At 39.3% G+C, this 18,023-nt stretch overlaps 1 protein-coding gene across 1 annotated transcript; it reads right to left on the bottom strand.

Moving 5' to 3' along the window:
- Positions 1-1,728: 1,728 nt before the first annotated feature.
- ttr (transthyretin (prealbumin, amyloidosis type I)) lies at positions 1,729-7,839 on the bottom strand. The gene is made up of 4 exons (XM_018701843.2): positions 7,673-7,839; positions 5,559-5,698; positions 5,343-5,478; positions 1,729-2,396 (listed from the first exon to the last, which is right to left on the bottom strand). Exons 1-4 carry the CDS (start codon positions 7,736-7,738, stop codon positions 2,289-2,291), a joined length of 450 nt encoding a protein of 149 aa, XP_018557359.1. The 5' UTR covers positions 7,739-7,839; the 3' UTR covers positions 1,729-2,288.
- Positions 7,840-18,023: the final 10,184 nt, after the last annotated feature.

Raw genomic sequence — 18,023 nt, 5'->3', positions numbered from 1 at the left:
CTCCAACGTCTGTTTCACTGTTAATGAAATGATTATGGGACGAAGCTTCATTTGGGGCACTGATATATTAAGAGAATATAGCACTGTCAAACAGCCAGTTTGAAAAAATATCCCCTCTGTCTCAGAAAGCATTTCCCCAAGATGTGTTTTGTCAGATCTTATTTCTCTGTATTATAAACTGTTAATCTAGGGAGATTTTATTTGTAAAACATTCCCAGAGCACTTTGTGATATTTAGTTGTGCAATGACACATCAATGAGCATGTGCAGTGAGCCACCTGAATGCAAACCTGGAAGCTAGATAACAGTTTTGGCTTATATACCAGACAAGTAATTTGAATTCAAGTGAATGGTCACCAGGTTTGAGTTATGCAGTTCTTATAATTCATCCATGATTTGGGGGTCCTGCCTATTTGCTGCCATTAGCCCATCTCATTTTGAGCTGGTACTGGTCTGCAAAAAACAAACACCAGGAGAAATCAGCTGATGTTAGTTTATTGCAGATAATAACTTGTGATAATAATAAATGAAAATAACTTGTCTTTCTGTTCTTATTAATTGATCTTTCTCTGGAATCAGTCAAGCTCAGCTTTTAAACCAGCAGGAATGACGAGTCCTTCAAATCCTCAGAAAAAATGAATTTTGAGACATATACAGTTCATGACAACAGGCAGACTTCATCTCCTGAGGAGGATGACGCAAGTGAAAGCTCCAGCACAGCTGCCAATGGACCTGAGAATCTAAAAAAGATTTCAATATTTAGAAACAGGAACAAATTACCAAAGGGATCCTCATCTTTCTTATGTGTTTAAGTTAGGTGTTTATATGAATAACATCAGTGGCGGGCTGTGCATTTTACACCTAGGCCTTCACTGGTGTCCTACCTGAATTAACCCACCTCTTAATACCGTCATTATGATATCACAGCTATAGAAACCATCAACAATAGAACAATAACAGAAACACAGTATAACAGAACTTTGCAGCACAGACAGGCATGTCATGTAGCCATAATAAATGCCATTACTAAATCTCAAACAGACTGCATTGGAAGCAGCGTAACCAAAAGGAAAGCTATGAGATGAAGAGAAACAACTATTGGGAACAATTTAATACATATAGTATTAATGGCAAAAAACATATATAAAAATATAATTCAGTGACTGTGAGTGTTTAGACCAGCAGAGAAGGCCTTGCTGGCCCTGAGATTCCACCACTGAATACATCAACATCAACTGAATCATTTCAATTTCAACTGAACTAACACCATCTGCTGATGAAGGCCATGAGGTGTTGCTTGTTATGGTTTTAGCAGTATAGGCCTTAAAGATTCAGTATCCATTAGGCTTTACGGTCACTAATTAAATGGCTGCAGCGTTATCCCTGTTTGTGGCCACAGTGGTTGGTATTTTTTGGTGGCTGAACAGTGAAGAAATTTTTTAAGCAATGTCCTGAGCATGTCATGAAACCTAAAACAAGGAGTGAAACAGAAGAAGTGACCTTGGTATCTTCACCTGTCCTGCACTGGTGTGATAACTTCCATCTGATCCATTGATGCCCCCTTTTTTTTACATGGTGAGGTGAGCTCTATTGTCAGACTTCAGGCAGTCTTTGGTACCAGGCAATTTAAGAACCGTTTGCTGTTGAACCGTTACTTTGTAATGTATTTCTTTCCTTTGTCAACAGAAACAAAATAAACACTTCATTGCCATATTCTGAAAGACACAGCTGGTGTTTAGTTGATTTATTTCCTTGTGCTTTGGACATACAGTATTCCCCATGATACATTACATTTGTTGTGAAGGGAGTTGAGTGCAGTCAAATTAATTTCGTGGTAACAGTAACTTTGCTTATGTACCTTTCCTACTTTTTCCTAAAACATCATATTTGCACTTTTTTCTTGACAACCTTGGCCTGTGCAAAGTACAGTTTATTTTCATAAAAAGTAGAGGACCTTCACTTTAGAAGTGTCTTTGACAACAGCTAAAGTAACTCAAGCAGGAACACATAGCAAATCTGTCAAGGACTATTTTCAGTGGCAGATTTTTCCACATTTGGTGCTTCAGACACACCAACGGGATGGTGTGTGTGGGACTGACTCAAAATAAACTACAGTCTGTGTGTTCATGATGATGAACACTCACTGATGTGTTTTTAAGGGTTTGTGTTGGTTTGGATCAGCACATAAGAAAAAAAAACCAAAAAAAAAAAACAGAAGATCTCCCGCCTTGTGCAGCTCACTGTTCTGATACCTCAGCCAGATGATAAATATCCACGGTGTAATGTGTATCACTGGTGTGCATCAGTGACCACAGCTGTGGTAGTGTAGGAGTATGGGCTGAGGAGCAAGGCCAGGGTATAGTGACGATGACCTTCAGCATGAGCCTCAAACACCACCTGCGCATGCGCACGCACACACACACACACACACACACACACACACACACACACAGTGCCGCAGGGTAAATGACAGAATGATAGACACATTTACACTCAGTAAATTCTGTACAGTGGACCATAAAGTTACTGTTAAAGACAGGAGCCAAGGAAATAAAAGTCTAACAATATTCATTTATTTATTCAAGTCTGAGCTGAGATGAAACTGAAGTTAGAAGCAAGATGGCTGATGTGAATGGTCACTGAAAGAATGAATTCAATTTCATTTCGAATACAGTATGTTTAATGTTTTGTTGCAACAGAATTTGAAGCTAAGAGTGCTGTGGCAGACCAACTTTAGTTTGTTCACAACAAACTGAAGGCAGACAGATACTAACAGACACGTTTTGGCCATGTTGTTCCAGGAAGTGTTTCTTCATAGTGAGTACAAACAGTATGTTCTACTGTAAACAGCTGCTTCAGTGTGCTAATGTAAATACTGCTGCTTTCCTGACTACACAACTTTCCTGGTGTACTGCTGTCAGGTGTCACGATAAGATCAGGAAACAGAAGATAATCCTTTACACAGGTTATACAGTGTGTAACAGTGTGTCAAAAGGGGCAGTACAGTCCATCATAACTGAAATTTAAGGTTTAGCTTTGGAAACTCCACTCCCCTACACCTTTCTGATGTCAGAGAGCTATGTGGAGGTGAGAGAGCAGCCAGGGTTTGAACTTCTGTCAAACTTCTCTCTTAGCTGTCTTTGTAATTGTCTGTCCAGGAGGGACTTTATGCAAATATGAGAAGTTATTCCTATATTAAAATGTTTGCTGGGGAGAGGGATGTCTGGACACCCTGCCTAACCTGCTTCCATTATGTCCTGACTCTGGATAAGCTGTAGAAAATGGATAGATGGATAGAAATGGAATGCCGGGAGAGTTAGCTGGCTACTGTTGGCTTTCATTGTTGTTTCTAATCAGCTGGCAATGATTGACTTCTTTGCAAAACCAAACAAATTGACCATCCGAGCAGTAGGTACGGTGGGATATTATTGGACATGGACATTTCATCTCCATGAAAGAAACCAGAGTGGATTTTGACGTCATATAAAGTGTGAATATGATCTCTATCTGAACCCATCTATAAGGAGGAAGCTAACCTCTCTTGTCTATAACACCACCCACCACACACAAGCAGACCTTAGCGATTGAATATGTGGCCACAAGATTCACTCCAAGTGATCCCTCTTGCATTATATGCAACTTTCTAACATTTTTTCCAGAGTTACCTTCCATAGACTGGTCATTTGTGAAGCAGGTTCTCATGAATGGATGGGTGGGGCAACAAGCTGCTTACCGGCAGGTTCTATGGGCAGCATGAGTGTCTTAAAGTTGATTCTGTTGGTCATGGGTAGTCAGTGGAGGTCAATGAGCAATGGAATTACATGTGACCTTTTAGGCTGATCAAAGACCAGATGCATCGCTGCATTCTAACAGTTTCACTGCCCGAACCTGCTATATGATCTGCTATTGGACCCTTGCATTCTGCTGAGGGGCTGCATTAGGGAGGTGGTGAGCTTGTGGCTGGAGGAGGCAGCAAAAACCATGCAAGACTGGTTGTTTCTTAAAGGTTCAGAGAATTGTCTGCTGATGACCTTTTAAGTAAAGAAGGAGGCAAAGATATCAGCTGAGAGGTTTGTGACTGAAGGAGGTGATCAAGCACAGACTATCATTTTGAAGGTGGAATGTCCAAGTGTCTCTGGTACTGCTGATCTTGTTGTGTAAAGGCAGCACTGATGCTTGATGAAAAGGGAGTTAGCCATTTTCTCTCAGCAGCTCTGGGATTGGTACATAGCTCTCAGATGGTGTCAGCCATGAGTGAGGCAATTTAGAGTGAGGTGGTTTATTGGACAGAGGACACAGACTATCCAGACATGTTGATGTTTGTGTAGAGCAGAGAGACTTTGTGGCATTATTGACCTTGAGTAAGGAGAATATGCTAAAAGAAGGTAGCATGGAGGCAACCACTGAGGAAAAGTGGGTGGGAGACAAGTTGCAGAAGTTGCTGCAGAATGAAACCAGAGGTGTTGAGATGGATGGCAGCTCTGGGAGTCGTAAGTGAAGTGGATAAAATAATGGTCAATAAGAGACTTGACTGTGGGATAGCTGGTTAGCATATACAGGGATGAAATCTAAAAGTCAACCTGTGGAGGCAACTGAAGTTCCCAGAAACTGCTGCCAAGACAGTGCAAAGGTCAGACAAGTCTCCCAGCAGGTTATTCTCTTATAACTTACTTAACTTCCTTGGGAGGGCTGCTTTGAGGTGACCAATGAGAGGAGGAGAGCAAAGGGTTTGCAGGAAAGTCCCTCTGCAGGGCCTATTTGGCCCTGACCCCAGGAGACATCCCTAGTGATATGTCTCCAGGTGCATTACAAGATGATGAATGTTAAAAGGGCTATCTGTCTTTAGGTTATGTCTGCTGGGTTATCTCTTTTGGTGTTTCTGTTAGCCACTCTCTATTGGTCTGTCAGCGGTGGTCTTTCTTTCAGTTTATCTCTGCTGGTCTACTGGTTTGTTGGTTTATTCCTGTTCTTTCTTTGTTAAGATTTCTCTGCTGGTCTATCTCTGTTGGTCTGTCTCTATTGGCATATCACTGTGTGTTTATTTCTCCTGCCCTTTCTTATTTGGTCTGTTTCTGCTGGCCCATCCAGGTAGGTCTACATCTGTTAACCCATCTCTTGGTATATTTGTGTTGAGTTATATCTGCTGGCCTATTCCGTCTTTGTCTCCAGTATAGTATTAACATTACCAGTGTTATGATAACTACCATATTTCCTACAATATCCTGGTTTTGGAGGTGAATTCCAGATCAAAGGTGGAGCAAGCACACTGAAAGGGTTTGCCATATTAATATGAATTCTTCACATCATGGTGACATGGAGCTGTGACAGCTGGTTTATACTCACATCAGCTACTTCATGGAATGGAGTGCTCCCCTCATTCTTCCAGTAAGCTTTGGTATCAAACTCTACACGATACACCCCTGCAGGGAACTGCTCCTCTGTGATCAAGTTATGGATCTCTCCAGTGGCATCTGTCACTCTGCAGTGACAAACACAAAGTGAGATCTAGTGGGCAGAGACATGTAACATACTCCACCTTATGTTTCATACTGTACATACCCATTAGCAATCTGTGTCCATCCTCCATCAGCAGCCCTCTGAGACACCTTGAGTGGCACTGATCCAGCTGGGGTCCCTTTTACTGCATCCAAAATTTTCACCATCAAAGGGCACTTTATATCTGAGCCCCCATGTTTTTCCTGCAGTAGTCACAAGCCAAGACTACACTTAATCCTCTGTTGCTCATTCTCACAACATCAGTTTTCATACATTCACAAATGATATAACCAGGACTATAGGACAGTGTTCAGTGCACCCCATATTTACTTACTATACTGTGGTATGAAAACTGTAACTACTAAAATACTAAAACTGTAAGGTAGTAGATTATATCTCATGAATTGTGCATTAAATGGTGATCAACGCCAGAGTTAGAGCCTCAAAGGGAATGAAATTATCACCACACAATGCTCTTAACTCTAACCCCAAATGCTCTAGTAGCAGTAGTAATACAAGATGATAACTCTGCTGGCATTAGGCCTAAGTAGCTCACAACAAACAAACAAACAAACAAATAAACAAAGCAGTATTTCACTAAGGTAACCACTTTAATGTTCCTCCTGCTCAAAAGAGTTATCGTGTTAAGATGAAAAACTACCATCAGATACAGTGGAGATTATTTATGACTTACTTGGCTTTTATCTTTGGCTTTTCTTTTTCACACTGAGTTTATTCATGACAAGTCAACATAAAACAAATGTGAGCAGTTTTCATTTTATATGAAAGGAGTTCAAAGTGCTGTAACAGCTCAATCAGGACAGAACAAAATCTTTTGTTTCACTGATTGTCAATGAACACACAGAACAGTCAGTGTTATCTTCTTAATAGCAGCTAATGGAGAGTCCATCAAGATGTAGTGAAGAATTAAGCAATATTAACCGAGAGGGTGTGCTTTAACGTCATTTGAGCATGACAGTGATGCAGTCAGGATCCAGGCGCTTGCTTCAGTGTAATATTGTGATTATACAACTATTACCAACAAAGCAAAGTGTATAATCAAAATCTGTTCATGTTGAGGAGCAATTTGCTCCCAAAATGAAAAGGTTTTTGTGAGTGTTTTTCCCCTTTCCATGGAAATACATGGGGTCTGACTAATAACTGGACACAATCAGTCATGTCAGTGGACTCCTTTTTGTAATGCAACCGAGTTTACCACTACAGCAAATAACCAGACCCTTAGTCACGACCTAGCAACAGAAATGATTTTTTAGTCCCAGATGAGCACAGAATAACTAAGAGGATGAACACTATTCTTAATTTGATTACTTGTGGTTAGATTTGACTAACTGTATTTTCCTCTGGGCAGCACACTGTTTCCTCACAGCACAAAGGTTCGGGGTTCGAGCCCTGCCTTTTCTGTGTTTCCATGTTCTCCTTGTGCCTGTGTGGGTTCTCTCCAGGTACTCTGCCTTCCTCCCACAGTCCATGCGGGTTAATTGGTGATTCTAAATTGACCATAGGTGTGAATGTGAATGTGAATGGTTGTTTGTCTATATATGTTGGCCCTGCGATGAACTGTACAGGGTGTACCCTGCCTCTCGCCCAATGTCAGCAGGGATAGGCTGCAGCCCCCCTGCAACCCTTAACAAATAAGCAGTATAGATAATAAATGAATGAATAACTATTTTCCTCCAACCCCATGGATAGAGAGACATAATTTACAAACTGTTGTATCTGCTGTAAAAGCGGATCATGTCCAATCAGCATTGAAATGTGCCTGAGGATATTTACTGAAAACTTCATTTAAAATTGACATCACTTGGAGCTCATTTTAATAATAAATCAATTATACTCTTATCATGTTTATAAAAAATATATTTATATTTATATTTATATTTACATCCTAAGCCTCACACTCCACACTCTGCATCCTAAAATACCCTGATATGTATCAGCAGCTTTTGCTACTGTAATTCTGTTTCAGAATTTGGCCAATTTTAAATAACTCTTCAAAACCTGTAGCAACAGACTGAATATGAGCTGTACAGTATGTACAATCAGAACACAGTTTTCTAATGAAAAGATCTAAAATGTATATAATTGTGTTTACAATCATTTTGTAACAAACTCAACCAAATAAAAACCTGATTGTACACAGACACATAGACACTGACCGTGGGGGCGGCGTTGCAGAGCAGCACACCAGATGCTAGAAGCAGACAGTACAGCAGTTGAAACATGGTCGGCTGATGGACAAACAAACAGACTGACAGACAGAAGCCTCTGATGTTCACTTATGACCTCCAAAGTCTTATATCAGCTGCCCTCCCTCATGCACTCAGCTGTCAGTTCTGTGGACCACGTCAATACCTGGGCAATGAGTAACTCAGATTAACTCAGCTTTGGACCAGACCAGTACAGAAATGCAGCAGTCAGTCCTCTCACCCACACTAAAGAGTCATTTTATCCACATCTACTGGACGCAAGTATCCACAGGTGTGATACTACAAAACCCTGTTAGATTTCTGACAGTGATGTTCATTAACACAACACACAAAAGAAACAAAGGAACTGCTGACCTCTGGAAAAAGTTCAGATGGATTGTGCAATGGTTGTGACAAATTTGCATCATTTCCAGTTACTAAATGGTTAGGTATATTGATTTCTTGTATACTATGTGTGAACGTGGTAGACTATGACATTGTAGTGCAAACTGTACCAGTGTTGGAGGAATTATAGAATTCATCAATTAGATCAAGTGACAGTCTCATATGACAGGTTGGAAACATGTCGGAAACATCTAATCTTTAACACTATCAGTTGTACATTATAAACATATTTTTGTTAATGTACCATCATAAATACATGTGGTGCTGTAAAGTGTATGACATTTTCTTCTTAAATGCAGTGATGTATAAAATACCATAAACATCAAACTTTACTTAAGTACAGTACTTGAGTAGAAGTTACTTTCCACCACTGAATGTATACTGTGTAATAGTTTGGGACTGGAACACAGTTTTAGCTTTTCATTCATGCGTACTTTAATCCCTGGACCAGAAGGTGGTGTAATGACCTCAAGAACTGGATGCACTGACTCATGTATTAACAACATGAACTTTCACCTTGGTGAGTATTTGAAGAGAGGTTCAGTCTGTTGATTCAGTTTTTTTTTTCATCCATTCAAAAAAACTTTGTTCCGACTCTAAATGTCCTGTGATGAACTGCAGTGTCATCTGCAAACATGAGAGCAAATCCCCCAGTGTGTACTCTGTAGCACTGTGCTAACTGTCCCTGCAGCACATAGCAGCATTTCTGCTGCTATCCACTTCACAGAAGAATGTAACATGCCATGTGATATCTTAGCATTTAATAACCCTTCAAACTGAACTTCATGATAAAAGATTAATGGGAACCTTTGCTTTTTTTTTTTCGATTTTTGATGTATATTAGTTGAATATTTGGTTAAATGGTTCAAAAGGTTCAATTCAGTTCAATTCAATTTTATTTATATACCTTTGCCTTGTTACCTCAAGGCACTTTTCATATGGAGCAGGTGTAGACCGTACTCTTTAGATTATTATAATTAAAGAGAGAGACCCAACAGTTCCCACCATGAGCAGCACTAGGCGACAGTAGCAAGGAAAAACTTCCTTTTAAGAGGCAGAAACCTCGAGCAGAACCAGACTCAGGGTGGGCGGCCATCTGCCTCGACCGGTTGGGTTAATAAGGAGAGAGAGAGGGGGAGAGAGTGGTAGAAAATTGTGAAAGGAGAACATTGCATAGTCTGCGCATAGTGATAAGTGGTATCAATAATACAAAAGAGGTAATAAGTGTAATGAAAATCAAAGTCGATAATGCAATAGTAGCATTAATACAAAAAGCAGTATTAATAATTTCTAAATGCAGCAGAAGTTGAGTGGAGTTGTAGGAGCAGCAGGAGACTTGTCATCACAGATCAGACTCTACAGCTCCAGAGGCAGAAATACCTGCAGAAAGAGACAGAAGAGGAGACAGAGACGGAAGAGCACAATACTACAGGAAAGGGGACATATTGAGATAGTTAGTGTGTTCTAAAGTGAGAACACTAGTGTTAGAACATGATAATGTACTGAATGTTTTTGCTGAGGTCGGAAACTGTGCTGCACAGCATAGCAGAACCTGACCTCTGTCTTAATGCAGTTTAGTTGAGTGAGTGAGTTTTAGTTTTTATAAATGTTATGAACCTAATTTAAGAATTAGAAAAGGAAAGCAGTGACTGCAGTGCCATTAATTTAATTATGACTGTGATGAAAGTGTCATATTGTTTTCAGCCTGTAGATGGAAGCAGAGTGTGTTCAGTCCAAGCTAGGATTGTATCAGTGTTTGACAATTTATCTGTTTTATTTTGTTCCCTCTCTCAGGCTCCAGAGGACTTTTCTGAAACTCTGTTCAAACTCTGCTTTATACATTGTGCTCTGTCTTGACAAACTTTTGGACCTGGTTTTGATTGAATATCAGCTGGTCTCACAATTCTCCCAGGTCACATTTCAGTTTCAACAGAAACTGCTTTCATCAAAGAAATAAAATTACAGCCACTAAAAGGCTGAGAGTCACAAAAAGTATTTTCTGCAGTTTTCTTTTTAGCTCATATCTGTTATGATCACAGTAACATGTTATGTGGACCAGATTTTAAAAAATGCTGATTTAGTGCTGTGCTGAGTGACTGCATGTTCTGCTCTGTAATTAAAAGACATGCTGTTCGACAGGTTTGATGGAGGCGTGGTCCTCTCACTGCTGCTGCAGGCCATCATAGATCAAAGAATTAGTCATTGATTGATGTAAACTAGAAGCTGTCAACAGGTGGGAATGCCTTTGGCCTGATGCTCTTGGTACCTATGCCAATACAGTTTTAATTAATCTATGCAAGCATGATACTGCAGCGTAAGCAGTCACAACTGACAGATCAGATTCCTGGTGACATGAGAACGAAACGCTTCAAACATTCTCAGCATTCAACTAAAACAAACCTACAGAAAAACAAAGATACACACCTCTGCTCGTCACACTAAGACAATGACTCATTCATGATTTTACTTATTCCAGTCTAAATTCATTTGCTCACAAATACAAAACAATATTTAATGTGCAAATTATTTGTGTATAAAAGCCAGGTTACTGTATATTACATTATTAAATAGTTTGCAGACCCTGGAATTATAAAGTTCTGTGTGTTATCTGACATATCTATATCTATATCTCTCTCTCTCTCTCTCTATATATATATATATATTTTTTTTTTTTTCGACTAGTTTTTGCTAATGTACTCTCCTTGCTCTGTTTCTGTCTGTTGCTGTGTTTTCAAAACTGTGATTTATATCAGTTTTTGCTGTCATACTAAACTTGTTAGTCAGGTCATGACTATCCCTGTTTCAGTGTAGTCACTGTCATCACTGTGTGTCTGCTGAGGTCTACACTACACAAGCTTAACAGACACAAAGCAGAGTTAGAAGCATAGTATTTAGCATAAGATCTCTAATATATCTCTAAAATATCTAGAAACCCCAGATGTGGGTTTCTAAATGTAGAAACCCACATCTGACTCAGATAGGAGCTATGTACAAATAATATGAATAGATATAAGCTAAAAATCCAAACAATTAGAAAATGTCAGAAACTTTTCTCTTGGTGTCTGGTCTTTTCGTATGTTTAATATTTTTATTTTTTTATTTTGAAGATGGGTGTGTTTGGGGGTTTCAATCTAAGAGTTTTAAAAATCCTTTCATTGGGATCAAAGTTTATCTAAAGTGCAGACTGATCACAGTGCCATTAGCAGGAGAAATTAATACATTTTTAGTGAGGGTACATCGATCCAATACCTGGATCAGTATGAGCAATCATACTGATATTATTAAAGTCCAATCTACATTCAAATGTTATACATCCACACTGCATGGCCTCCTCTTTTAGTCTATTGTTGCATAAATGCACAAAATAATAATTGTAAAATCCAATTTACACTCGTATGGGGCACCACCGTCCAATTTTGGGACGGAAATTGGGGATATTAATTTTATTATCAATATCAATCTTAATATCCACACTGTAAATCTTAATCAGTCTGATATCTACGATCGTGATTTCTCAATCCAGGGATCCAGTTCACCATTGCAAAGAAACAAAACACACAAAACTGCTGGATGTACATCGTGTATTTACAATTTATTGATTAATAAGGTGAATATCAATATAGAGTGAACAAAGGAAGTGGCTGTGTAGCTTGGAGCTGATTTCAACCAAAGGCGTTTATCTTTGTGAGCCAGAGTTTTTATTCACTTTGAGGATAGTGTCAGGTTTAAAGGTGGAGTGAGGTGGTCTCAGCCAATCATGATCCATTGTCCTCACTTGCTTTGTCTCAGAATGAAATATGATCTCTTAATAAACTCTAAATTATCAATCTGGAATACTTGCGCACATATTCGCCTTCCAGCATGATCAGTTAAGACATTGTACAGTACAAAACTTGGTGGTTCTAACACTTAAAGACAATGCATTAATACAAACATGGATCAAAACACATAACTTTCAAATCTTAAAACAATTAAGCTGATTAACTGATAAAACTGCAAAGGAATACATTGTGTCCATCATTAGTAATAAATGAGTGGCAAGACATGAAGAATAATCATTTGATTCCAATACCTGGAAAAAAAAAAAAAAAAAAAAAAATCTGATTTTCACCAAATTACTTACAAGCATTTGATCAATAAGATGGTGTTCTTTATAAAATGCTCAGACAATGATTTCATATGGTTTCAAACATTAGAGAAAGTGTTAGTAAATGTTGATCTGGATGTACAGGAATGTGACATAATTTGTGACCACAGGCCTGGTGTGGAGAAAGATAAACAAGGAAGAGAAGACCCTGGTTAGGTCTGTGGATCTTAGAGTCCAATCTGCATAGTTCTTTTTCAGGTTACTTTCTTGATAAAGTAACAGTTGAATGTTTAATGCAAAGACAAAGTTTGTTGCACAGAATGAAGATTAGAGAATGTTCACTCATAAATTCCATATGAACCGTGGTTCATTAGAATAGTCTTTTCTGAGCTAGCCATTTGACCTTTGACCCTGGCTTGGGAGGAAGAGTTCTGTATCTGCTTCTTATCACAGAATGTTGGGGAGGCTGAGGAGAAGATGGGGGTTCAGGTCGTAATTCTCAGTGACTGTACTTTTACCCCAGTGCAGTTCTGAGAAGACATTCACGTCTTTTTATATGAATTGTGTGATAGTCTGATGCCAGATGTCGCTACACTATAATGACTCCACCCAGCCCTGAAACCAGTCTACATTTTGTGTACGACTCCTTTGTCATATCAGCTCAAACAACAACAACAACAAAAAAAAACTATGATAACATTAACATGTAAAAATTAAGAGCACACTTACTTTACACATTGGAAATAGTGTAATAATTGAAATGATGACAGTATTCAGCATTTCAGTGACACTTTTATGAGTAATGGTAATGAGCAGTTATGAGTAAGTATCTCCTGACAAGAATATGAAATCACCAAACTACTGCTTTAACATGCATTTACAGACATGTATGTAAATAAATCAGACATAGTTCCCCCAACTAATATTTCAAACAGTAAATAATGCTTTGTCTAGTAATGAAAAGAAAAATCCAAAGCAAAAATCCAAAGCATCCTCCTTTACCCCTAACCCTAACCCTAACCCTTTCAATAAGAAGAGACACCTCAAACACATGTGGTTATAGGAGAAAATAAAAGGTATTATGCAAGATATTAAAGGCTTAGTGTGCAAGTTATTGTAAACAAAAGGGTTGACCCACCACCAAAATTCAACACACTGGACTGGAACTTCCTGTCATTTGACAGATCTAACAAGTTAAGGAATGTTTTCTGATTATGTAAAAGCTATATTTACATCGGTGATGTTTGCAATCAAAGCTGCAGAAGAGGCATTATATTTTCAATTTACACACTGTCTGTAATTCAGATATACCAATGATACCAAAAATGTCTGACTGGGCTTAGTGACACCATGTAAATTTTGAAATCAGAGGTAATATAATCATTCTTCTGCAAATGAAAAGTCAGTACATTCAGGTGTTGCTACAGTATCATTTGGTCCGGTATGACCAGAGGCTTATGCTAACTAATGTTAGCGAATTTCATCACTGAGTCAGTTTGCTGACTTTAGAACTCCTCTTCACTAGTTCTACCGCTACACTGTTTACCTTGTTCCCTGTAACTGCCTCTTGTTGAAACAATAGCCCCTGTTTATCATGTTACTTTAACCCAATAAGACAAATGTGTCAAATGTGTTGTGGAAGTCCCTCCGGTCGCGGGCGACTGGAAAAGTACTTGTCTGATGCTTTCATTAATATTTCTGTAACGCATTTGTGTAGCAGCTTTTTAAAAACTGCCATGCTCCACTCTATTTTGCCTTTACAACACGCCCTCGTTTGTGATTCTACCCCTTCTAGGGGCTTTGTAATCCATCGTGGAAACTGGTGTCATTTTTCGGTATATCCGGAAAAAAATAAGTCGATAGATCCGTGTTTTGTGTCTTTATTTATGCATTATTTATCATCAAAATAATGTTTACCGTGTTCTGATTAATCAAATTCATGGCAGCCATATTGACTGTGTAATCATAAACTGTGTTGTTGAACAGTGTGAAAACAGCTGATCCAATGAGACTGGAAATATGGCGGATCCCCGATTTACACATTACTTACTACGTTTATGCTGTGTCCTTAGCATTTAGAGATCTAATTTAGCATAAATTCACACTTCAGAGGTAAAGTAATGTGCCAAGATAGTAATCTGAAAGCAGCTCATCAGTCTGCGTTTGCTGCGAGAGCGCTGTAATGCGCGCAATAAAAATGACGCTCACAAAGGATACGACCGCCAATGTGCGGCTCTGCCGCGAAAACAACGCGGGGAAACCGAGGGAGTTTTTAGAGATTATGAATATAGAGGTTTTGGAGACAGTGGAGGCCATATTTTGAACAGTTTTGTGTTGTGGGAGTGCAGTGTGAGCGTGATGTAGCTCTCTGCGTGATCCTGGTCAGAAACAATGGGGCAGAATGGCTCAAGTGAACAAAACAAGTGGATGCACAGACATAAATGTAAATATCTCTGCCCGTGTTGTGCACTAGAGACTTCATTTTTCTTTTGTTTGTTACTTGAGACCTTGAGCTACATGAATTTAGACTCCAAACACTTGCACATAGTTTTCTTCTGTTGAGAAATAAATAAAATCTAATAAATTTTAGTTCTGTTTTATTTTTTCTTTTGGGTTTATGGTCTTAGAACTACTTATAATGTCATGTGGCATTATAGACACTTACATATTCAAATAGCCCAGGTTGTGCTGAAATTAAATGGTATCAGTTATTTGCTTGTATTTACCCCCTCTCCCCCCCTCTCCCCCTCTCTCTCCTTCTTAATCCAACTGGTTGAGGCAGATGGCCGCCCACCCTGAGTCCGGTTCTGCTTGAGGTTTCTGCCTCTTAAAAGGAAGTTTTTCCTTGCCACTGTCGCCTAGTGCTTGCTCATGGTGGGATTTGTTGGGTCTCTCTCTGTAAATACCTATTTTAAAGAGTATGGTCTAGACCTGCTCTATATGAAAAGTGCCTTGAGATGACTGTTGTTGTGATATGGCGCTATATAAATAAAATTGAATTGAAATTGAATTGAATTGAATTTCTGGAATTCAGAAGTTAGCCTCCTTTTCCAATTTGGAGTGTTCAGGATGCTTAGTTCAGGGTTTCCCACAGAAGCTGTCAGGCCCCCAACAGGGCAAGGTTCGTTCAAGTGACACATACCCATGCATCAATTCTTGCCCAAGGCAAACACCAAATGTGTCATACAAACACTGAAGTGTCATGGTACAGTAGCAAGAATGTACCAATACAATGAAAAAATGTGATAAAACTGGAGCTTTGACATGGCAGGGAATTACAACAAGGGCTTTTCTCAATGCACTGACTGATGTTTTTTCAGGTTAACGCCAAGACACTACCAGTTCACATGGTTTAAACAGGGTGCAAGTGTTTTTTGGTGTTTCAAACACTGCTGTCTATCTTGCCCTTCACACTACTTGTTTTAACTTTCTGCCTGTGTCCACTGCACAGTCTCAGCACTGCAACACAAAGCAAACATCTGATGTGAAGGCCTGGTTGGTAACTTCCATAATGATTTGGCACCATATAAACAAAACTGACTGGGCTTGATTTCACTGGTTGATTACTGTCAACACTGTACTGTTGTCAATGCAGCTTCAAACTGAAAGGAATCACTGTTGCTTACATTTTCCAGAGGGGCTTTTTGGACTTTGAGGACTCTTGCTGGAGTTCTTTTTTGTCTTTCTGGATTTGTTCCTAGGAATTTGACTGATGACTGACTGTACGTGTAGAGGACTCACCTGATCACCACTTGCTTCAACCCATGCATGTAATAAGATGCTTCTGATACAACTTCTATCAAACTAGCTTGCTCCACATTGTTTGGGCTTACCCCTACTGCTTCTCCAGTCATCTGTATACTCTCATCCTGGATAAGGTACGCAGTCTCCTCAGCTACCTCACTTGTTGCAATAAAACTTGTGGTTCCTGTCCCTGATGAGCCTGGGTCTCTTTCCAACTCTGAAGATGTGGCCTTGTCCACCACTTTAATGTCTGAATAAGATGTTGGTGGTAGCTGAGAAAATACATTAGTTGCACAATCATCTATTCCCTCTTTAATCTCTAGGTCAAAACTGGTCTCTGCTTTTCCTGTTTGCAAAGTGAGATCTCCAGCCTCCCCGTGTTCTGTTTTAGTGACATCTGTGTTGTAGTGATCATACTGAATCATTTTACTTTCAGCTTCTTGTCCAGACACCAAAATGCCAGGACTGGCCTCTTTGTCTTCACTGAATATAGAAAGCTGTTCCACTCTGGATGATGATGTAAGCACTTTATCAAATTCCTCCATATTAGCACCATCCACTAACTCTTGACTAACTGTATCTTGTCCCTCAGGAACATCAAGAATGATCTCTACCATCTGAGCAGAGTCTGTTCCTTGCCTTATCAGATATTTGGGTGTAGTAACCTCACAAGCCATTTCTTGAGTTTCTGACTCCTCTGATATTGCCTCAGTCTCTTTGTTTTCATTTGTAAAATGAGGAATCTTCCACAGACAAACATTCATTGCCTGAAGACTGAGAGTCCTCTTCCAAGAGTTGGGTAGAGGACTTCATGGCTTCATCTTCTGTATGGGAAGTTGTGCCTAATGTGTCCTCTTTTGCAATCTTTTCATCTTGATCATCTGGGATGCTTATATTTTGCTGTAAAGTTGACATCAGAATATCCTCTTGTTCTCCTCCATCATTTATATCATTTAACCTTATCACAAGCTGACCTTCCAACAGAGAACTTGTTTCTAATGTATCCTCTGTTTTGCTCTCTTCATCTTGATCATCTGAAGTGCTAGTTCTTTGAAGTATGGATGGCGTCTCCTCCTCCTGTTTCTCTCCATCAGTTACACTTTCATCTGAGATAAGCTTATCTTCCATTTGAAAAACTGTGTGGGGTACATCTTTTTCACTGTCTTCATCTTCATCCAAGGTGCTAATCACTTGCTGAACAGATGACACTTCGTCTTTCTCTCTATCACTTATTTTGTCTTCTGAGATAGACTGATCCTCTAGTTGGGAGATCATCCTTCCTGTATCACTTCTTTCAATCTCTTCATCTTGGTCATCAGAGATGCAGAGATGTGGCTGTATGGACTGATGTCAGTTCCTTCACAATGTGCTCCTCTTCCTCTCCTGTATCTTTATTTTCAGCTGCAATGAGCTGATGCTCCAATGGAGAACTTCCTCCTGATGTCTCTTCATCTTGGTCAACTGTGATGGTTACATTTTGCTGTACATGTGATGCTACCTCCTCCATAATGTCTTCTTTCTCTGAAATATTTATGCTATAGTCTGAGATTAGCACATCATCCATTTGAGAATTCATTTGTGATGCATCTTCTTCTACATGTTGGTCATCTGAGCTGCTTATGTTTTGCTGTACTGGTGACACATTTTGCTCCACAACATCCTCTTCATCAGTAATATTGTCATCTGAGATAAACTTGTCTTCCATTTGAGAACTTGTACTCAATGCATCTTGTCTTTCAATCTCCTCATCTTGGTCATTAGAGGTGCTGAAACTCACCTGTGATAGGCCTTCCCCCACAATACTCTCCTCTGTCTTTCCACCACTCATGCTGTTTGCCGCTGCATTGACTTGATCCAGGTCTATTCCTGATCCTGATGTTACATAATGTTTATAATCAGCGTTTTCTTCTTTGTGGCCAGAGCTACTGTTTTCTGCTGTATGCTCTAATGTTGAAATGACTTGCATCTCAGAGTCCTCTCCTTGCACTTGAGTGGTAATTTGCGCTGATATCAAATTTAGATCACCCAGATCTCCTTCTTCATGGTTATTTATAATTGTGCTCATAGTTTGGAATGATGTTTTTT

Source organism: Lates calcarifer, unplaced genomic scaffold, assembly GCF_001640805.2.
Source record: "Lates calcarifer isolate ASB-BC8 unplaced genomic scaffold, TLL_Latcal_v3 _unitig_4587_quiver_601, whole genome shotgun sequence".
Lineage (NCBI taxonomy): Eukaryota > Metazoa > Chordata > Actinopteri > Centropomidae > Lates > Lates calcarifer.
This window is presented reverse-complemented; position numbering and strand designations above follow the sequence as displayed.